Raw genomic sequence first — 24133 nt, 5'->3', positions numbered from 1 at the left:
TTTTTTCTTTAGACATTTGCTTCAAGCACACTTCGAATATGAAAATATGTGCTTGGAAACTGGATGCATTGCTATAAATCTGGGGTAAAACCTTGAAACACATTACACTTATTATTATTAGAATGTTACATATTTTGTCCATTGGATTACTTCAACAGTGTACAATGAATATGAAGGACTAAAGTTTTCTTTAAGATAAATTTGTTTTATGTATAGTACAATGAAGCCCATCTACCACCACGAACAGGAGTTTTCTCATATTATCTTAGAAAATCTCTTACTGACGATAGTAGGTTGACTTTTGAAATATTTTTCTCGAATTTTTAAGGCTGGTTTCATCATTGACATGCATTTCAGACATTTTTGAACCTGGATATAGGGGGATGCACAGTACATAGTGTAGGAGTTTACATAAAATTATAAACAATTAAGTAATTTGAAATGGCGATCTTTATTCGTTATATATGTTTTTTACAATAGTTTCCTTCTTAACAATCAACATCATAGCGTTCTACAGTGTATTCATGTAATTCTGAAGTTCTCCTATAATTGAATCCATGTAAGTGGAATTATTCACTGTAAAAAATAGCACAATATTAGACTGATACTTTGTAATTAGTTTGCACCCTAAATATGGATAATCAAATCCATTTAATAATAAAATAATATTTGTTTATTATAAAGAAAAGCATAAAATGCCCCGTGATAAGATATGTACACGAATGAATAGACTTCATTCAGATGATGAAAATTATACGTATGTGTGAGTGTAAATCTTCAAACATAGTATCCCTGAACGTTGATGTAGTATAATAACTACCTATTTATACTAAGCCGATATTAAATTATTTTCTCAGCAAGCTTTTTACTACGATATTTGCATAACAGTATACGGCATGGTTAACGAAATACAGCCTAAAGTTGGGTTTTATTCTTGAATATTAATTTTTATTCATAGTATTCTCCAAAGCATATATATAAATCAATAACCCCACCATGGCTGTTCCCAAGCCCGTGCTGAGAAAGGGACATCAGTCCCCTCTAACTGTGGTCTGAATTGCATGCATTGTGGCAATCCGAAACTGGAGGTGAAGATTGGAACTCGGGAAGTACGTTAAAACACTATACGTCTAGTTATGTCTTCTGGAGCTACGATATCATAAAGGTAACAAAGAAAGTTCTGTCGCCTTTTCACCCACCAACTGCGACTATCGATATATCACCCAAGACGTACCTGGAAAATCAAAAGTAGCCTCCATCAGCATCGACGACCTTCTGTAATAGTTCTGGAAGGCCATGGATGCCATCGCGGTTGAACATGGTGGGCCGTGAAGTTAAGGAGAAATCAAGTTCATTTTGCACCTCTACTAGGGATTTCAACTGGCGTCCCTAAGGTGATTGTCCAAGGAATGGAACAGGTGATAATCGGACAGTGCAATGTCCGGGCAGTATGAACGATACAATAGTGTTTCCCATCCAAGGTATGGAATGTTGTCCCGGGGAATCCTATCCGCGTGGGGCTTAGCGTTGTCATCTAACAGGAGGAATCCTTTGTAATTCAGAAGTTCTGGCTCCAAAGCTTTGAGTTTTTCTTAACACGACTCAACTGCTGACAGTACACAGTTGCATTGATGCTCTGGACAGCTGGTAGCAGTTGCCGATGCAGGATACAGCGAGCACTCAACCAAACACACAGGACGATCTTCTTCTGGCGTAGTGCTGGTTTCGGCTGTTTTGAAAGCAGCTCATCGAATGGTAATCAATGATGATTGCGACGTATAGCTTCGTATAGAACAAACTTCTCATCAGATGTCAACTTCATGTCCAGAAATGGCTCCTTCTTCCGACGAGACAGCAAAGACACACGGTTGTCTACTCGCGTTGCCTTTTGAGTCGGAGTCAAATCATGTGGGACTCATCGACCCAAGCTGTTGTGCTTCCTAAGTTAATGAAGATGCTGCCGAATGGCTTCTTCACTCACAGTGAATTGCAGTGCCAGTACTTCACATGTTTGGATATTATTCATCTCAATTGCTGCCTGAAGATCTTTATTTTGTACGAGTGTTTGTCATCCTTCACGTAATACGTATTCGAGTGTTTCATCACTGTCCTTAAATGTGTTTGATAACCGCTGCATTGTCTATATAGCTACGACACCCTCACCAAAGGTCTGTCATATGTTCCGCCCGCTGTACCAGCGTTTGATCCCAGTTTGAACTCGTACTGCATACACGCCCATGTGACGCTCTGTGGGAGTCCCATGTTCACTCTGTCCTTACGCAAGTTCACAGGTACCTGAATTCCCACAACCAGGTAGTATGTTGGATATATCCATACCAACAATTGATCTTTTCCTTATTTTTATTTGCATTCAACACACGGTGTGAGCGTCAATTGAACACAGACCTCCACAAAAAGAGACAGAACTTTTTTTTGGATATCTTTAGATATTATGTTGTAGCTACCAATGACTGCAGGACATTAACTTAAGACAGATGTGAGGCTTTGCCTATCCTCTGAAATGGGTGACTAAATGGTGTCATTCTATCCAGGAGAGTGCGTTCTACCTCGTCACTGCCTTATAGAGTTAGGCTATAAATCTAGCGCCCCTACCGGCGGAACTAAGTCTTTGGCTATCCTACGAAATGGACAACTAGGTCTTGTTCCTAAGTACACGAGATGAGACTACGTGATACCCCAAAACGTATGAGTTGAGTTGATTTTGAGTTTAACGTCCCGTTCAGCAGCGAGGCTATTTGAGACGTGGACCTACTGATTAACGTGAAATCCAAACCACATGAGCTCCCGCCGAGAATCGAACCCGGGCCTCCCACGCCAAAGGCTCGTATGGCCCAAAACGTATGAAAGAGAGGTAGTTGATGTGCAATTGATGGAGAATCAAACGTCCTATCGGTAGGATAATGTAGGTACTGACCTCAAAGAGCGTTTCGTGCGTGCTCTTAGGCACAAAATTGGATATTTGGTATCCTAATGCATACTCATATCTCAAGAGTAAGAGATGTAGTGATGAATAACCTATTAAAATTCATGGCCCTGACGATGGAACTGCCGTTCAGAAGTGGCCATTGTCTTGAAGAAGACAGTCTACATCCGTCACTGTGCCTGGTAAGCACGCCGTACGTCTACCGTGTTCAGGGGATATTCCTTATTGCTTGAACGGCCCTACTGAAGTAGGGTGTGGTGGTCCAGCCTAATGTTAGTCTATTCATACCGTTGAGTTCGGAAGGTAGCCACAACGTACATGTTTCGTAGTCGTGTGAAAGATAGGTAGCACCGGATTCCTTGGGTGAGCCTACTAGGGAAGATTCGCACCAAATGAACATGTCTGCTTGCATACGGTCTACATCAACCATCGGTTCTGGTAATATAAGATATGACTCTACCGTAATTAGAGAAAGTCCCGTGTTGCTTGGACGATCCTACAGGGAAGAGAATTCAGTTTACTCTCTACACGAGTGACTGAACGGTAACTGGGAAAAAGCCTATCATAGGTATCTGGGTAACGGTTTCTGTTCTCAGTAAAAGGGAGAAGTTTGGGCTCACATCAAACTCAAACAGTGACTTAAGGGGGCAGACTACTAAAAATGATACAAAAACTAACCATTTTTCTTGGGCCCGTTTTTCATAAGCGTAAATAGATCATGAAATGTAACTTACCACAATAATAGACAATCTTATTGTACAGCCGAAAATATAAATCAAAGTAATTTTCAGTGTTGCCATCTATAGAAATTGCAGTGTGGCTAGAATACGTATTACCCAAAATCTAGACTAAGGCAGCGACTAGAAAAAAATGAACTTAACGGTAATTGATGACATCATGTTGTCTTGGTTTCTTGTTAACAACCTTTTAAATAATATTTGTATTTATGTTGTACTGTTTATTACAAAATTATTCATCTTCTACTGTTTATTAGAAATCTGACAAACCAACGAAGAATGGTACGTTCATCTCCATGCCTCGTCCTAATGCTTTTGTGGCTTGCTGTGCAGAATGTCTAAGTTTGAAATCATAAAAGAAAAGATAATTACGAACATAGCTTCTTTATAATAGTTTCATACTACCCTATTCAGCAATGCACTTCTAACTGACAAAGTACTTCATCCTGATTTCTGGACGTGCACACAATTTGTGATACTAGACACAAAAGTGGACATTTCATTTTCACGAACCTAATATTTACACGAATTAAACAAGATAAGTTTAAAAAAAGAAACCCTAGGAATAAAATATTGAGACAATTTAAAATCTTCATTAATTATATTGTTCTCTTCCTTAAATGCGCTGAAGAAAATTTAAAGCACCGACAGTTTATTCAATCATAAATATTAAAACACTTAAATTTTCTTCTAATTTGATCATTTCTAGTTGTATAATGTATTTTCACTTTCCTCTATCTATTCATAGACGTTGTTACAATAAAAAAATATTTTTTCTCTTAATACTTACGTGAAAATGTTTCATTACGCACATGCTCGCTTCGAAACATTCTTCGCAAGTTGACGCTGGAAATGAGAAATCAGAATTATAATTTTACAGCATTAATTCCGTTTGACGGGTAAACTAGCTCCAAACTTGTGAAGGATATAATCGATAAATATTTTCGAGTTGAATAAAATTATATTGGTGAACATCAATTCTTTTGCATATTTTTCGAGAAACAGAGGAAAACTGCTTTGTAAATCTAAACATTGATGACGTACTGTAATCATACTACCTATTATGTTGAAAATGTTAAAGAAGAATACAATAATCACGCATTTCTTTAGTACTATTAGTTAGAAGATTGTATCTATTGCTCTTTGATTTCCATAACAGTGAGACACAAGCAGTCCTACCACTAACGCACATGATATTTGTAAATTTCATTTTGATAATGTTATTGTTAGTTCTTATCTATTCATATTCAAAGATGTGTTACCCATTGTACCAAAACAAAACTGAATGCAAAGTGTATCTCACCTTATTCCTACAGTCTCTGAATACTCTGAAGTGTTTTGACGCTAGACAAACCTCTGACTATTTACCCTGGTTTAAGCGATCCCTTATGGCTAAGTAGTTATCGTACGCGCTTTCAGTGCGGAAGATCCCGAATTGTTTTCCGATATCTCATGTGGTTTGTATTTCACGTTCAGCTATAGATCCACGTTTCATATAGCCTCGGTGCTGCCAAGAATTTTAAACCCCAAATTGACCGATCAAACAAGATTAGATTAAATGACTAGTACTCTTTCAGTGCGATGAAGTCCAGTTTGATTTCAGAGTAGGATTATTTCTGTTTCGGAATTTGTATGTTTCTTGCTGCTGGAGAGAGATCTTAAATTACTATACACCATAGCTACTAAGAAACATTTCTTGTTCTGTTCTAATCAGAACACCCTTTCTTCTCTTATTTTCTTTTCTTTCAGAAACAATTTCTTAATCATTTATTTATTTCCCAAAGTTGATTTTATTAGTTAGAACAACATCGAACATAGTAGAATACGTGTATGTAAACTAAAGCTGTTCCTCTTACCAACACAGTATTTGTAATGCAGTTTTCTTGATGTTTGAAGCAGTTATACAATACCAGACCAAGATCAGCGCCTAGCCTGAACAGGCTGGATCCTGAAGCGGGATGAAGCATAGGAACCGTATATTTGACTCCTCCTCCTTACGTATTACAGAATAAGTTAGTTTATTGTACTGCAAACCTCTATGTAAGAGTTTCTTTTATATTATTTTTTTATAAAATGTGTTTTCCGCTTTACTGTGATCCTACCCTATATATGGTAGCTGAACAACGAAACTTTCAGTATCCGCATCTGAATGTAGGATCCTTTGACGATGACAATTTTATCGTTGTAATTTGCAGCACAAGAATTACATCTATGATATAACTATTATCTGATTCCCTTTTATCTCGTGATGTTTATTCTCAACATTCATATAGTCTTCTTATCCATTTCATTGTTAAATTGCTAATATTCTAAAACTAATGACTGAAGTCTTACGCCTCAACTAAAAATGTTCTCCATATATTAAAACAGAATGAATAATAACAACACGACCATCAACTTTGGCAAGTAGAGATGTTTCGACTGATCGCTAGGTCTTAATAATCTTTCTTCAATGGATAACAAACACAACGGGCAAAATCTGGATCAGCCGATTTAGTTTGAGAATTTTATTTTTAACTGTAAGTGTACAGTTTACCAAATTATAGTGTATTTACAGTGGAAACATATTTTAAAATATCAGGTTCGATAGGTGCTTGATTGTGTACACGTACAGTACTGTATTATACCTGTATATTTCGTAATGCAGTTATGAATATTACACACTACAAACTTGAGCTGGCTATATACTGAGGGAGCACAAGGGTGGAAGCAAGTGTTGCGTCATTTTCTCTTGATTGAGATTTTTTCCGAAACAAGCTTCCCAGTTTTCAAATAAATCGGCTGCACAGCGAGCCCGTGCTCCAGGAACACTCGCAATTCCGACCGAACCTTGAAGCAATGTCGGGCGCCCACCCTTATTTACTTGTTGCGCGGCAAAACTTCAGGACCACTTTGATCGGAGCATGCGCAGATGAATGAGACCTGAAATTCCTGTCTTTTTTGTTTGTATTTACCGTGGATTGTATTCCAATGGATGTGAAGCCACCACTCACACAGCGGGAGAAAATAGCTAATGTACTCCAGTAAAAATGATTTGTAACATTTGCTTTTGCCCACTTGTTCCCTTATTGTGTATGAAGCCCGCGTGTCAGAACTTACGGATGAATCATTAACATTGGGCCTTTTTATCTGTTAAAACGAGAGAATAGCAGATATTAGTGTACATTTGAAATTGCATTATCTTACTTGTTTGAGAAGAACGGTTATAGAAGAATAGTTTAGGGCAGTGACGACAAAGGATGGCGCGCGTTCCAAATGCGACCCCGTATAAAATTGTATCTGGCCCCTAATCCGGATTATTGTATCCCAGGTTTAGCCAGATTATGAGAAGCTTCAGCAATTAATAGGCCTTAGTGCTACAAGAATTTTAAAACGTACAATTGTTGGTTTTAATAAACAAAATTGGCACAATCTAATTTACATTTTGGGTTATATTCTTTGTATCCTCATAAAAATATTTGACCATCATTCGTGTATGCACTACAGTCTAGAGCATCTGAACATGTACACATCTTGCACAGTTATGCAATAACCCTAAAAACATCAAGGTAATAATACTCGTATATGGAATTTGGAATTACTTAAGTCTCACATTTACCTGGAGAAAGTTAGGAAGATGTTATAAATAGGATGTAATAAACACAATGGTCTAATTAATAGATAGATGTGTATAACCATGAATTTTCTTCAAATTACAACAAACAGCATTAGCATTACTCAGAAAAGTACAAAATGATATTGCAAAATTGTACCCTGAATACATGATACTATTATCATATTAAATTATTTTACTCGTATTTATAAAATACTATTAGACTTATATGAATCTTCATATACTGAATATCACGATATATTATTGTTATCATTTACTCCCATCATTACAGCGTGCCTCTGTAATACTGTTTTGCAATATTCGAACTGCACTTAAAACATTTGAACAGCACATCATACTTTTGAAAATGCTTACATCATTCTGCTTTAATGTTAGAGATTTAATACTCAGTTACACGTAAACATGGATTAAAACAATAAACAACTCTAACTATTTTCAACGTGCTTGAAACAATCTTATAATAAACAAATTCCATTGGTTGTATGAAACATTCTTAGAAAAATGCTAAGATACTACCTTTCATTCCATCACACTCCGTTCTCATCTTCTGGAATTTCTCTTCATTCTCATCACTTTCGGATCGGAATTTCTTCATCTTGTCACAGTGCTCCATAGGCTCTGTGTTAAAAGTGCCGTCTTCTCTAACCTGTGTAGGTTTGAAAAATAAATTAATGATTGCTCCTCTTGTTAAAAATAATATAAAAATTAGTTCCTCAACTTGAAGTCGGTGTCCAAAGGGTTGAAGGGAAATGGGAACGACAAATATAATTACAGATACTATCTTGTTCGCAAAAAAATGCATTTTTAAAAATTATTTTGAATTCCTTATTCTATTGTATCTATTTTATTTCATGTTTATTGTCAAACAAGCTGAATAGCAATCTACTGAGAATGAAGCCTTAGCTTAATCTCTAAATGGAGACGAACCCCTGCTAGGATCTGGAAGGGCACGTGCGACCTTGTAATGGCCTTATCGAGGTTTTTAGGTCACTCATGGAAACTGTGTCTATACCGGCGGAGATGAATTTTGGTATCCTCTGAAATGGTAAAAGTAAATAATGTCTTTGAATCCAAGAGATAAGACTACGTGAGACCCTAAAAAGTATGAAAGAGAAGTAGTGGTGTGCCAGTGCGGTGAATACCGGGAAGATGATGTTACATCCCTCAATGAACACTTAGTACGTGTTCTTGGGTCTGGAATGAAATATAGTATTCCAACGCACTCTCATACATCAAGAGTAAGGAAGGTAGTGGGAACAACCCTTCGTTTCAATTTTGTTACCCTTTTTACTGGATGCAGGTACTGCAATCCTTCCAAGGGAGGCGCCGCTCCCAATCTTTTAGTCACTAAAGGGAAAAATTCTATAACGACCACTGGGTCTGGTAATGTACACTGTACCTCTATCGTAACTAGAAGTCGTTCTGTATTTCTTGGACGATCCTACAAGGATGAGTGTGGTGGTTCCACACAAATGATGGCCTATACCATATTGCATTCGAAGGTAGTTTAGTTATAACGTGTATGCGTTATAACTAAATACACAAAAGGTAGGTAGTCCAGTATTGCTTGTACGAGCCTACCAGAGGAGAAAACTACGGTGGCTTCTCAAATGGCAATGTGTCCCCAGATAGTTTACATGAGTAATTGACTCTGGTAATGTGCACTATATCTCCACCGTAATTAGAGCAAATTCCGAATTGCTTGCACGATCCTAACGGGGCTAACGTCAGTTTACTACTTGAAAACTGAACAGTAATTGGAGAAAAGTTTTAATCCCAGGTATCTGGATAATGATTTCCGATACCAGTTTAAAGAAGGAATCTTTCTGGGAGGAGGGATTGCCATGAAACCCAAATAGTGACTTAATATGTACCATTGATTCGGGATGAAATATCAACTGTTCGCAGTATTTTAACGAAAAAGTTGGAAGCCATTGATCGATAGAGGTACACAGGGTCTGGAAGTCCTCCCGATCATGCGTGGAGATGCCGGATTAACTTACGCTCTGCAGAGTGGTGGTCAATCAGTGAGGTACCGCAACTGGTGTTAACACTGGTGGTTTGTTTGCATTGCGTTATAGTACTCGGTTGCAATTATTGCCGCACATAGAAGGACCTGACTTCTTATCAGCGTTTAATTGATGAGTAGAATAAACTGGTAGGCAATGAGAACTTCAGTCTGGCCACCCAGTGGGCATATCTCACTCCATGGGTGTGTAATCTTACAATCTAATATCATTTTGTACTTCCCATACCCTTCTTATCCATGGAAGCAAGGTTACATAACAAGATCGACGGATAAACATGGAAAATGCACCACATGCACAAAGAAAATTTTGCCTAATAACTGAGCAACCACAGACTTTGTGGTAGCCGGTACCAGCATACTAAATTAGTCCGATAAGTCATAGCATGTCGTTTGAAATGTGAAATACGTGGTGAACGACTACTTCATCTCTAATGTGTGAAACTATGTCACATGTACAGTTGCTTTTTAAAAACTTGTATTACACTCATCCAACATAATCCAATATACTTGTGAATAAAATAGTATATTCATATATTATTAGTGTCGGCTCCTGATTAAAGTCTCATCAGTAAAAATTTATATCTCATCACATGAGCTAGGGTAAATGAGCTTCATACAGTTTCAGACAGTAGTTTGCACAAATTACCATATTCGGTAAACTCTCTTCCGCGTGTTTACAGTGATATCTTTTCTTAATATTTACCAATGTCACTTCCATCGTCAGTTATGGTTGATTACACAATTTACTGCTATAAAGGTTCTATCTTCAATTTACTCTCCTTTTTCTAACATTTATCACTACATTCTTTACAATCTTACAATCTAATATCATTTTGTACTTACCATGCCCCTCTTATCCATTACGCATTTGAAATGGCACTAGAATAGATAAGTGTAAGATATAATGTTAAAATACACTCATGAAATGCTATATAAGTTACAATTTACATTCTCTAAAAACATCAAATACCCTGCATATTCTATGTTAACATGCTCCTAGTGCTATTATTATATATAATACAAGTGCAACTTTCAAAGTAAGTGTCGTTCAGCAATAAACTCAATTGAAAAAAAACATACTGACTAGACTGGGTACAATTTTTCTTCGAAGATATTACATACATTCAACTACTTCTGTACGGAGGTTTCTATTGTATTCACAGATTTGTCATTTCACAAAGTCATTTTATGAAAAATATCCTCATAGAAGTACACCGCCTAAGAGAATAATCGACTATAGGATGATGAAACCTTTCCTTTACAACAACGTTTTGAGATACAGAAGGAGTGGTAGTTCTTCTTGCCAAATCTGAGCTATAGGTTAATGATTCAATTGCTCTCATCCAAGACATGCCTTTTATGGTTTGCTCTTGGATAGCAGTCCGGAGATTTGTATTGTAAAGAAAAAGATCTCAGGACGCTCTCAGCATTTATTCTGAATTGGGACCAACATTTCTGTAAGATTTTATAACACATTCCAACTAACAGGACATGAATGAATATAAAACAATACAAAATGTAATAACCCGGAGATCTTCTTTTGGCTTTTTATTATATCTCCCCGCGAATCAAATGTATCCGAACAACTACCTCATCTCGTAGTGTCAATCATCATCATCATCATAAGTATTGGCAGGTCACTATCTGCAACTGAGAAGCCTCCATTATTCACGGTCTTCATCTAACCTCTTCGTCTTTACGTACGATTTCTCCTTTTGATATCGTTCGTTAATTGTAGACTCCTTCACCCTCTTCCTCTCTTTCCTACCACCATACCTCCAGCAATTCCCTCATGATACAGTTCATTCTTACCCAATCTTCCAATCTGTTTCTTTTCCTCTTCTTAATAATATCGAAAATAGTTTTTTTTTCTCCCTCACTATTTCCATCATCCTCTCATTCGTTTTCCCTTCTGTCATTCTTCTCTTAGCTAATTCTAATCCAATGGAGAAGTTAATTCTCTTCATTCTTCTCCACACCCATATTTCCAAAGCTTGCAGTCAGGCATTGCTTTTGCGTAATGTCCATGTTTCTGATCCATAAAGTACAATACTCTACACGAAACATTTTATGAGTCTTTTTCTCAACTCTTTATTCAAGGTCTATTAAAATAGCATTTTTTTCCTCCGAAACTTTTCTTTCGACATTCCTCTTCTTCCTTTTACTTCTCGGTAACACTTCACATCATCACTAATTATAATTCTCTGGGATTGAAACGTAGTCACCTTTTCTATTTTCTCCCTCCTATTTCTATATTTGACACCGAAACCTTCCTTCCTTTCACCATGGCTTTTGTCTTTCTAATATTTATTTTTATTCTATATTCTTCACAACTCTTCTTCAAGTATTTATTTTCTCTTCAGATTTTGCAACAAACGCCATGTCATTTGCAAACCGAATACACCTAATCATTCTACCTCCTACTGAAATGCAATCTTCATTTTGTATGCTCCTCTTCACTATGTCTTGTAGATAAATATTAAATAATGTAGGCGAGAGACAGCATCCCTGTTGAATCCCCCTTCCAATCCTCTGTCATTTCCTCCTCTATTCTAACACTTACTTGTTGGTTCATATATAAGTTTCTTATGAGTCTTCGATCTTTCCATTCCAACCCAATCTTCTTTAGAAGTTCCAACAACAATTCTCAATTCACACGGTCAAAAGCCTTTTTTGGATCAACAAATACCTCATATATATCTTTCTCTATCTAAAACATTTCGCCGATCACAGTTAATAATCCAATTGAATCTCTTATGCTCTTACCTCTCCTGAACCAGAACTACTCTTTATTTATTCTTTGATACAACTTTCTGTGCAGAATTCGAAGCAAGGTTTTTACTGCGTGAGATTTTAGACCAATAGTTCTATAATCCTCACATCTCTTTGGGTTCGATTTCTTAACCATCTGTATCATGATCCTCGTCAGGAAGTATCTTGGCCACTCTCCAGTATCATATATTTCATTGCAGAGTCGGAACAATTCGTTCTTGCCTTGTCTCCCATATTCTTAATGAATTCGATTCATATATTACCTATCCTATTTATCTTTCCATTCCTAATCTCGGGAATATCTTTTTCAAACTCATCCCGAAGAATACTAAACCAATTATCATCCTCGCCTTCACCATTTTCTACTCCATCATTTGGGCCACATGGTCATTCCTATTCTAAGTCCTTACTGTATTATTTCCATCTTCCTAACACTTCACGTCTCTTCTCGACTACATTATCTTTCCTATTTTTTACTGTCATCGTAATACCGCTTCTTTCCTGCGAAGTTCTATAGATTTCATCTCCTGGTACATTTCCTCATATTTCCCAACTCTTTGTAAAATCTCTTGTATATTCTCACATTTTGTTTTGTAACACTCTTCCCTTCCTATGTCTGTTTTCCTTCGCAAATCGTTGTTTAACTTCTTGTATATGTTTCTGCCCTTTTCTATATCAATCTGTTTCCACATTTTCCTTTCCGTCATTTTCTACATCTATTCTGTAAAATTTTCTTTAGCCCTTTTGTGTTCGCTGTAATCTACTACTTCTTCTGCATCCTGCTGTATGACAAGTTCCATTATGTTCCAACCATCTGTTACTACCTCCACCTACTATTTGCTCGTTTGAGTATTTTTCTTGGAATTTCTCATCGAAATGGTTTCTTTCTTCCTTGTTTTTCAACTTTTCAATATTCAACAAATTGATGCCTACTTTTCTTCTTCTTGCATTTTTCATTTGAATATCCATTTCAGCCAGCACAAGGTTATAATTAGAGAAAATGTCAGTCTCGGGTGGGACTTTGCTTTCTTAAAGCTTTTCTGATATCCATCCTGAATCATAACATAGTCTATCTGATGTCTTCCGCCATCTATTGGAAACTTCCACGTATATAATCTTCTCTTCCGCTGATTGAAAAATGAGTTCGTAGCTACTAGTGAAGTCTGTCTACAGAAAGTGACTAGTCCTCCTCTCCTTTCATTTCTTCTGCCTAAACCATATTAGACTACTATCAAATTCACTATCAAAAAATAAACAAAGCAGGTGTAACCAAGAGTGAAGGTTATGAGGTATTCACCAGGGAGGCAGCTTGTGGAGGTAATAGACACAGAACTATTCTCGGGATTTCTTCGAAAACCTATTTTAGTACATTACAACCGTGATTGTTGTACCTAGCGTCATGAAGGCAACACGCAAAACCTCGCGTCTTTCCCAAAACAAGACTGCCATAACAGACGACTGGCTTCAGCAAGATCACCACACATGAACTCTGTACTTTTTTTCTCACATAGTTACGAACTTTTAATCAACCATGCCATTATGACTATACAGTTTCGCAGATCTGACGACAAATATGTTCACATTTTAGACTTATAAGATCAAGAGGCAGATAATTAACCTTATTTCACAGGTAGCAGATTGTTCTATCTTCTTAAACCTTTTAATCACCCGATGTAAAGTGTATGCTGACGAAGTAGCTAAACAAATTGGTCTGTTGTGAGTCAAGCATGCTGGTAGTCAATTTACATGTGAAATAGGAAGATATTGTGTGTGTATTGTTCAAAGATACTTACTTTAAAAAGAACTTGTAATAAGAGGAATCGCATATGCTTTAACAGTTCTGTAGTAGTAGGATAGTATAAATGAAGAACATAATTATTTACAGAAATCTTGTTTTACTCTACAGTAAGAAACGTAAACTGTACCCCATTATTCTGGAACTTACCTTTCATGAGTAAAATATTTATATAAAATGTCAATTGCCACTGTATATACAGCACGATATTACTGCTGGCACGGTGATGATTGCATTGTCAATATTTTTTTCTTTTACGTAAGTTACAAAGTAACCATTAAATATTACCTTAATCAAGAAGTAAATACTAGTGTTGTAGTTACATTGTACTCTAATAAACAGGAGAAATATTTATATTAATTTGTAGATAACTCATTTGAAAGCAAAATGAAGTGGTCGAGTTCGTTAAGTAGAGTTATCTTCTTCAAGTAAATGCCAAAACTCAATGGCACATGTGCTTTATCAAATTTCAGGACTCGGTAAAATTATTTGTCGATCCTCTCAAAGTTCAGGACTAGGTAAAATTATTTGTCGATCCTCTCAAAGTTCAGGACTAGGTAAAATTATTTGTCGATCCTCTCAAAGTTCAGGACTAGGTAAAATTATTTGTCGATCCTCTCAAAGTTCAGGACTAGGTAAAATTATTTGTCGATCCTCTCAACATTTACCTGTAGCATAGCAAGCTAGCTCTTAGGAGAGCCACTATGGGTGATAACATGGAAAAGTGTCCGACGATTAGATAATGATCAATCATTTATATTGCATGTGAATGTGGTATCTGAGAATTCTTTACCTCTGACATACGTTTGAGGTCATCATTCTGTGATTTAAGTGTAAGACAATGAACAGGCTAAAGCGGAAATCGCTGGGAAAAGGTTAAAATCCGTTCTTATACAACTTTCCGTAATGTATAGCATTTTTCGTAATCATTCTTCGTACAATTTTCTTCCGAGTGAATATTAATACAAGTTTAGACACTACCCACTTTCTTGTACACTGAAAGGATGCATCTTAGAAATTTAATGGAAACTTTCGATTCTTAACCTTAGAACATCTTCTTCAAATTGACTTGCTTAGGGCGTTAATAATATAAATTACATTTTGAATTAAAACAATATATGCGTGTGAAATTTTAAAACAACCAGTTTGGAATTCTATCAAATAATGTTGCAGTGATTGTGTAATAACTTTCATTTTACATTGAAGTTAATTCAACTGGTATATAAAAACATTTGACACTCGATCATAAAGGAATTTTATACTAAAATGAAAAGTATTGTACTTACAATGCCTCGAAGTAAAAATCCACAAATGTTTTCTCATTCAGATATTCGCAGATAAAGCTTTCCAGTAACGAAGTGTAATTCAAAATCTCTATATATATTCGAAATAAGATATTACATTATTTATATTTTGAGCAAAAGAAATAAATATGTATTTAAAAGTTTTAGAAGCTTCTAAAAACATATTTAAAAGGTTATATTTTCAAAAATGATTCTGAAGAACATGTTTAATTCATATTTCCTACCTTAACTTTTTGACTTGCTTCACCACTCTCCTTCCATTGATCGAAGTCGGCTGTAGATGAAAGAGAAAGAATATATATATATATATATATATATATATATATATATATATATATATATATATATAATTACTATTTACAGACAAATTCAGGTTCACCTTACAAATTGACACTCTTGATATTCTGAACTCGATATAACCTGATACTTGTTGCAGCCCCTACAACATCCGAGAACTGGAGGCGTTGTCACCACGTAGAGTGGGATCATGATGGAAATGTAGCAGAACATGAAACTCTTACATATCATTATGTCATCCTTTAACAGTACATACGACTTTCCAGGAATGAAGTTTGTGTTGACTTGTGTTTTATGGATAACAACGCACGTTTATATTAAGGTCTTTACTCTGTGAGTAATTTGAAGCAAATGGTATCAGGCGAAAATTTAGTCAACCAGATTTCTAGATGACTTATGAGCATACATGATGCTTACTGAGCATGCATGGGAAATTCTAGTACAATGGATTGCCAAAAATCAATTCTTCACTAAGTTTATCTACAATATTAGAGTTAGTTCAAGCATATCAAGAACATGTAAAGGAGAATGCTCGCACAGTGAATTCCGACCACGAATACTACTAATGAATTATGTAGAATGTAGAAACGATCTGTTTGTTAATTTTAACTGCAGGTATACCTACTCGTCTTGAAATATCACAATGTATAATTCTAGTAGCATAAGTTTTATTCACCTCCCAACTCATGAACATATTTTTCTATACATTATACGACTGTACAGTTTAAATATATCTCATTATTAGCCACGCATTTAACACATTTTCATTCCACCGAGCCTTCCGTGATCATTCCCATTTTTTGTCACCTATCTAATTTTAAAGGACAATCGTAGGAGGTGCTACAATTCAAGCTCCACTCACGTTCTATCCAACTGTCCATCCATTCAGAGCATGGCAAATTATGTTCTTTCACCAGTATCAGTCAAGGACATCATCATCTTGAAATGAGATTTGCAGTTGACTTATGAATCATAATTGCAATGTTGCCTCAATATAGTCGTCTCTATTATCTTTTCCACACACTCTTCCGGCGGACACTGTCACAAGTTTAATACACTTCACTGTGCAAGTGTGACAGGCAATTTATAAAATTACAACTCAAACAGAGCTTTGTTTTTTCATTAATTATAAAATATTTTCTGTTGTCTAGCTTTACATCATTGAAAGGACATAGGTTTATATTTAGTATCGATAAATTATCGCTAATATTAGACCATATAATTTTATTCAAATATTCAGAAATTAGTATGTTTTCTCATGATTCTTCTATCTCGAATATGTTACAGAATATTTTTAAAATCTCTAATACAATGGTTTGACTATATGATAGAACAACTTTGATATGTTTAAGAAATTTTAAAATTGTTTATGGATATTTAAAAGGGGAATTTGAAGTACGCTTTCTCAAATATGACCATTTCAAATAATGCTTTATAGTTTTACTAATAGAAGTGCCCACCTTTCTACAGGAAGAACAATGCGTATGCTAATTGTTTTGAAAATAAAGAAACGGCCGAAATAAATATGGGTGTAACGACAAGCCACTGCTTCGATATTGTACCTATTCATTCTTGGAACAGCTAACTTCCTCGCTTTTCACACTGGAAGAATAAGGTTAATGCAAAACAATTCGAAGATATGAACGGTATGCAACCCGGAACACTGTAAAATGGATGAGTTTTCATGCAATACGGTTCATTGGATATACAGGGTGTTTCCAAACAACATCGACAACATTTGGGAGGGTTATTCTTGACACCAAGATAAGACAAAAAGTATAGACCAATCTTAGTGCACATATGCGTCCTTTCAGAGTTATAAACTGCCGGAAACACGAACAAAAAATGAATTTTAAAGGTTCATAGCTTCAAGATTATGCCATCTATCGCAGTCGGGTCAAGACTTCACTTAGGAAGTAGTATGAGCCCTATTCAAATATCCATGTTTCAGAATCCTGCGATACTTCCGCAAGAATTTTCATAGAGGTAGTTGGTGAGTACTTCAAATTATATGCCCCGTAGGCAAATTCTCTCTATAAAAATTGTTGTGTGAGTCCTTACGATTCTGAAACATGGATTTTTGGATAAGGCAAGTATTAATTATTAAGTGAAGTCTTGGCCCGACTATGGTAGGTCCTATAATTTTGGTGCTATGGATCTTTAAAGTTCATTTTCTCACGTTTTCGGCAGCCTATAGCTCCGATAGGAAGCATTTGTGCACCAAGATTGGTGTATACTTTTGGTCTTACTTTGGTGTCGAGAATCACCTCTCAAAAGTTGTCAGTGTTGTTTTGGAACACCTTGTATAAGTATTTTATTTATAATTTTGGCATTTGATTGTGACCTTTCCAAATTTCTCTCCAGTTGAAAATAGAAAAAGGCTTCTTAGATTATGGTGAAGATATATTTCCAAACAAAATTTGGTGTTCTACTTTTCTTGTGCTTCATTTCTATGCAAAAATCTAATGGCAGAAGTGCACACACACACAGACACACACAAGTGATGACAAACAGATACACCCACACACACATTATTTTATGTATTAATTTGGTCTATGTTGACAGATTAGCTTAGTCCCAGAGTATGAACACTAATTTTGTAAAGGATGTATTTTTATTAGTTTCAATAAATATTGTGAGATATGTCATGCAGTTAGACCAATCATTTCCTACTGATCATTGTATGACGTACAATGCACATTTGCAATCTGAGAAAACCAGAGAGAAACAAAATGACAAAAAGAGAAGGATAAAGTAGGAGAGAAAGTGTTGGCAGTGTACCGATTGTCATGGATTCACAAATAGTATGCCTTTTAACAAATCTACTTTTTTGTGGATGATCTTGTTTGCTTTTCACTATTCACTCTATTTTATCGACGGTAAACTACCTGCTAGCCCTTCCCCTCTCATTGAGAAGGCGAGAATGAAATTTTGAAACGTCACAGAACATACAGTTAGAAATGAAGGTGTCATACAGTACTTCGGTATTAATTAGTATAATTAGCTGAAAAGACTTGGAGACTGACAACACTCGTATGGTGTTACTTTAAATAAGTGATAGGAAGAAAGTTTATGATATTAATTAATATCAAATTCAATCTTATACCTTTCGTTATTCCATGCTCTTCTGCACACTGCTGGAACGCCTGATCTTCTCCTTGTTCATCTTCCTATAAGAAGAAAATAAAGTTAATTATCAACTTATCCTTATAATGCATAGTCGAATAGATAGTACCTTACAGAACTGGAGAGAACGGAAAAAATTAGTTTAATCATCTCTCTACATTCTAAGAATTTGTTGAGAACAAATTGACAATTATTACCTGCATCACTCGTGTGAATCTGAAGTTCTGTGTGTGATGCATGGTTTGAAGGAATGCCGTTCTTAAAATTCATTTTAATGTAACGAACTCTCGTTTGTGAAATTTTCAACACCAAGAACGAATAACGAAATTCATCCAAATTTGCACGATTTGTACGACAGTGTATGACTCATGAGCCATATAATTTTAGAGAGAAGACGCGTCAGTTGGCTCAGCGCCTATCTGTACTGACGAGGGAAGGGCATGATGTCACTCAGAGATAATTGCAGTAAATTTGGTGTAGGAGTAGGTAATGGGAATAGAAAAGAACATGTGGAAGCATTCGTATCGCAGGCGTTCAGAATCAGAAATAATGGGCCCTACAATTCATGAGAAGTATTATCTGTCAGTCAGATATTGATGTGATGGAGCCTTTGCTCGCTGTTGCGACCGATGCAGAAGAAGTTAAATAAAGTAGAATGAACAGAAAAGAGGAACTGAACAGAAAATGCACCAATATCCGCCCTCAGTCCCACCAAAGGAATGCTGAGATACTAAATCATCAACTGCCCTAGTCATTACCCACCTTATCTCTATAAAATAGGAATTGAAATATTTTTTTTAGAGAAAGCAATCTCATCTGTTTCAGACTGAAGGTGTGATGTATTTTTAAGCATATTTAATTTTTAAATACATTTCATGGTACTATATATGGCTGTTATATTTCTTAATGTTTCTATTAACAACTATTTCATCATGTCAAAAAAGCAATATATAACTCACTGTACTGCAATATTAAGGTCAATTATGGTATTTTCCAATCTTGTTGAGACAAATTTATAGCTAACTTTACGAACATAGCATATATGTAGACAGTGAAGACGTTCTGTCTCATATGCGCTAGACGATAGAAGTAAAACGCTGATGTTCATTTTGTCTTCACACTATTAAAATGCAGTGTTTGTGAAACATTCTTGAATTATATTTGGAGTATTGAACGCAGTTATTACGAGGTTGTTTCTGTCCAATACATTTTGCTGCTTTCTATTGGTGAATAGACCAAATTCTAATATTTCCTTTATCCCTTGCGTTAACATAGTTGTGTTAATGAACAGTCTTGTATGTATTCAAACGGCTATTTTTGTTCTGACCGTCCATAGTCATTACCACTAATCCCGAAATATATATTTAAATTCGCCTCACAAACACACAGCACTTTAATTTTGGTGGGCGCCATGTCGTAGATATCAAACACTCGTATAAATGAAATTTGCTAATATTGGTGGGTTCAAACATTTAATACCTGCGTATTAACAGTATCTTATAGTGTGAAGAAATACAGCAATTTCATTTCGACCCTTCACTGGAGAATTGCTGTATATGCCAATGATTAATTTCTGTATATATTTTCTTTATTTTTTAATATAATTTCATTAAGCTAACTTGTGATGCATACCCAATTGATAACGGCAAGGGCAGAGCAGATTTAGTATCAAACTATTCGCCTGGTGGGAGTGAGGGCAGGCATTGGCTCATTTTCTGTTCAGCTCATCTTTTCTGTTTTCATTCTACTTTATTTTACTTCTTCCGCGTTGACTGTATATTTTCAAGAGTACGTTCCACCTTTTGAAAACGTCCTTCAATTTTATCTTCTATCCTGGCATTGGACTGTTCCATTTGTTCAATCCTTTCCTCTATATAGGCCTACTTAATTTAGGTAATTAGTTACAATCTAACTGTCACTGCAGCCCAAACGAGATTTGACTGATAAGACTGCTCGTAGTAGAGAACATTTTATTGATTTATTAAAGTTTAGAGTTCCTCTCAACAGCGAGACTATATAAAAATGGACTTACAAGATAAGGGGGAATCCAAACCACGTGACACCCACTGAGAAACGAATCAGGACATCCCAAGCCAAAGACACGTACACTACCACATAGCCAGAAGGGAGCTCTTGGCGATGTTTTGGCAGGAGATTTGAGCCTGTCACCGTCGATCTTGGATTTCTAGATTGTGGACCCCTTACATTTAATTTAGTCATTTTAAAAATTGCTTTATAAATTGATAGGTGAAAGTAAGAGAATTGCAACTTATCAGATATACCCATAACTACACACACTAGAAGCAAATTAACATTGGACAGTAAAGTTCTTAATTAATTGAATCGATAAGTTCGAAAACCTGGAGTCATCTCTCCACATTTTGACTAAATTGAGATTATTTCACTTGACAGCTCAACTGATATGGACACACATTCAAGATGAAAACAATTCATCTTCCCCCACTGGTTATAGAAAATATTGATTATTGAAATCCCTTTTTAGTTCGAGAACATGACGTATCCTTGAAATGAGTTAATTTTTTGTCTATTCAGCAAAATGAAGATGACTGGTTTTCCACCTCAACGATTCAATTCATTATCAGCATGTAAAATACTAAATTTCATTTTGTATGATTAAAACAAATAAAGTAAATATCTTTACTGTACAGCTCCACAATAATTGCGCTCTTTATGCTGTTCCTATTGGAATTTTGACATAGGCAATTACTACCAAAAGAATTATTCCTATTAATAATAGGTTTTCTGATAGCAGAGAAGAAATCTTTGCATCCTTTTTAAAATTATAAATACACTTTATAGATACTGAAATTGAACAGGTTAAATTAAATTCGAAAATTATGTGTTACAAGTGTTATCCGTGTTGTTCTTAATTCTTGTTCCAAATAGTAATTAGCAATTGGTTTTACAAATTTTCTCAAATACAAATCTCAAATTTCACACCCACTGACTCACCAACCAAATGTCTCTACAGGAAAAAGTTTCAAATGTCTACTAAGCAAATTAAGATCTACCTCTATGCAGTGTTACTCGGATGAGTTTTGTAGCTCGTGCATGACTACGATATACAGTAATAATAGTAATAATAATAATAATAATAATAATAATAATAATTATTATTATTATTATTATTATTATTATTATTATTATTATTATTATTATTATTATTATTATTGAGATCTTTATGATACATTGAACAACAAACAGGAAGAAACCACAAATGTAGAGGTTGTTCGACAACTATAATTCCCATGACTCGCAATTTTTAAAAGGAAAATTAGTTTACGACGTAATATTCCTAATACGCGACTGAAAAGGACTAACAATCAACAAATATATTCATGATTTCAGTAAGCCAAAATAAATAATTAAAAGAGTCAAGGAAAAAAAATATGGCAATTTAATTCGAATTGAGTATGAATTTAGTGCAGGAAACATGGGATATGAACTGTTTTCGTTTATACGTTTAAATTTTAAGGAGAAAAAGATATCTGTCAGGTTATATTAAAATATACATATTATGACACCCAGTCTTACATATCGGGCCTTATATTCAAGCGCAAGATTATTCGTTGTCGTAGCTTTTCAGTTTGTAATAAACCTATCTCAGAAACAAAGAATTGAAAAGAGATAAATTCGAATAAGAATATGCATTTATTTATAGGAGTTTTAATAGCGCTACGAAAAATCGCATGCAAAAAAAAAAAATCACATTTCGTGAATACATCAATATTTCGTATTATAAAAGAAAGTAGGAATAATATATATTTCAATAACAAAAATTTTAAGTATTAGTTTGTACTCTTCCAGGAATTTCAAAATAAATAAAAGAAACTCATTTGTTTATCTCACATACTTTTAAAAATATCGAAATATTGATATTTAGGTAGAGGAAAAACCAAGTTAATTTTGGTATAAAATTCCTTCAACGATTTTGCATAAATGTCCTATATTCTTTGATTCAATTTGTTTAGTTAAATTTGTGACAAGTTGTAGATCTGAAAGGAGACCTGCTGTCTCTAATTATGTTTAATTGAATACACTTATTTGTACCCGATTAATTCGGTGAGGAAATAACATAAGGCAATATGTCATTTTCTTTTGTTAACATGAATATCTTCTCACTTCTCTCCACTGTCCCACAATCGAGAAAAAGCTTAGTTTATGAGTGAACTAAAATGCCATTACTAAACAATTTTCCTAACAATTTGGAACGCCAAAGTCATATTTGTTTTTACTCACATTGATTTGTGTGGGAAACTATTTTCCTGTGTGCTTTTAAACGAACTGAATTTTTAAATATATGATTTTAGTGTATTCTTCAAACTTTCTTGAGCCTATCCTGCTTCTTCGAAACGATCATACATTGTATATAATTCTCTATTAATGGAATTAAATTTGATTGTTGGGTATTACATATATAGGGTGTTTCAAAACAACACCGACAACGTTTGGGAGGTGATTCCTCACACCAAGATAAGACAAAAAGTATAGACCAACGTGGGTGCACAAATGCTTCCTTTCGGAGTAATAAGCTACCGAAAACATGAAAAAATTAACTTTAAAGGTTCATAGCTCCTTACTAGCTCCCTTACTAGCTTCATAACTCCCATTAAAGGTTCATACTATGAGACCTACCACAGTCGGATCAAGACTTCACTTAGAAATTAATATGTGCCCTATCCAAGAATCCATGTTTCAGAATTCCAAGGTACTCACGAAACAATTTTTGTATAGGGAGTTTGGCTACGGAGATATAAATTGAAGTACTCACGAACTACCTCTATAAAAATTGTTGCGGAAGTACCGTAGGATTCTGCAACATGGATCCTTATATAGGGCACATACTAGTTCCTTATTCCTAAGTGAGGTATTGATGCGACCACGGTAGGTGTCATAGCTTTGGAGCTATGGAAATTTAAAGTTCATTTTTTTTATGTTTTCGACAGCCTACAACTCCGAAAGGAAGCATTTGTGCACCCAAGTTGGTCTGTACTTTTTGTCTTATCTAGGTATCAGGAATCACCTCCCAAACCTTGTCGGTGTTGTTTTGAAATGCCCTATATATATATATATATATATATATATATATATATATAATAAACATGATAGCGAAGTAATCAATATGTATCAATTCTCTGTTTTACCAAAAAATTAAAATATATACCCCACATCAAGTTACTAACTTAGCAGTTTATGAATACATTTTCTTTTCTTCTTTTTATTTTATTTTATTTTTTTACTTTTTGATGATTTTCCTGAACCGGCTTTTTTGATGCTTAAACATTAAATAATGAACACCACAAATGAATCTGAAGTAAATCACGTAAATATTATGATTTATTTTTACCCACAGAAAGAATTATAAATGATACTTACATTGCAGTTAACAGCTATGAAGAGAAATGCGAAAATAACAAAAAATTGGATCTTCATATTGGGTTTGCTTTTGCAAAACGTATACACTTCCGTGTTTTGATATCGGGTGTGTATGAGAA

The 24133-nt window shown here is 35.1% G+C and overlaps 1 protein-coding gene across 1 annotated transcript; it reads right to left on the bottom strand.

Annotated features, from left to right (window-relative positions):
* Window positions 1-443: 443 nt before the first annotated feature.
* LOC145694171 (general odorant-binding protein 56h-like) lies at window positions 444-24116 on the bottom strand. The gene is made up of 7 exons (XM_081770288.1): window positions 24015-24116; window positions 18598-18661; window positions 15419-15468; window positions 10167-10202; window positions 7811-7940; window positions 4472-4527; window positions 444-576 (listed from the first exon to the last, which is right to left on the bottom strand). Exons 1-7 carry the CDS (start codon window positions 24069-24071, stop codon window positions 574-576), a joined length of 396 nt encoding a protein of 131 aa, XP_081626414.1. The 5' UTR covers window positions 24072-24116; the 3' UTR covers window positions 444-573.
* Between the last annotated feature and the right edge of the window lie 17 nt (window positions 24117-24133).

Source organism: Thermobia domestica, chromosome 9 (genome assembly GCF_964235325.1).
Source record: "Thermobia domestica chromosome 9, izTheDome1.hap1.1, whole genome shotgun sequence".
NCBI lineage: Eukaryota > Metazoa > Arthropoda > Insecta > Zygentoma > Lepismatidae > Thermobia > Thermobia domestica.
The sequence above is the reverse complement of the archived record's forward strand: the minus strand, read 5'-3'. Positions and strand labels throughout refer to the sequence as shown.

Excerpts from the sequence above, each read along its gene's own strand:
- LOC145694171 (XM_081770288.1), bottom strand. The coding sequence starts at position 24,071 with ATGAAGATCCAATTTTTTGTTATTTTCGCATTTCTCTTCATAGCTGTT. Across the intron at positions 15,469-18,597 it reads AGAGCATGGAATAACGAAAG|CCGACTTCGATCAATGGAAG; the intron begins GTATAAGATTGA and ends TTTCATCTACAG. Across the intron at positions 10,203-15,418 it reads AAGCAAGTCAAAAAGTTAAG|TGCCATTTCAAATGCGTAAT; the intron begins GTAGGAAATATG and ends TATCTATTCTAG.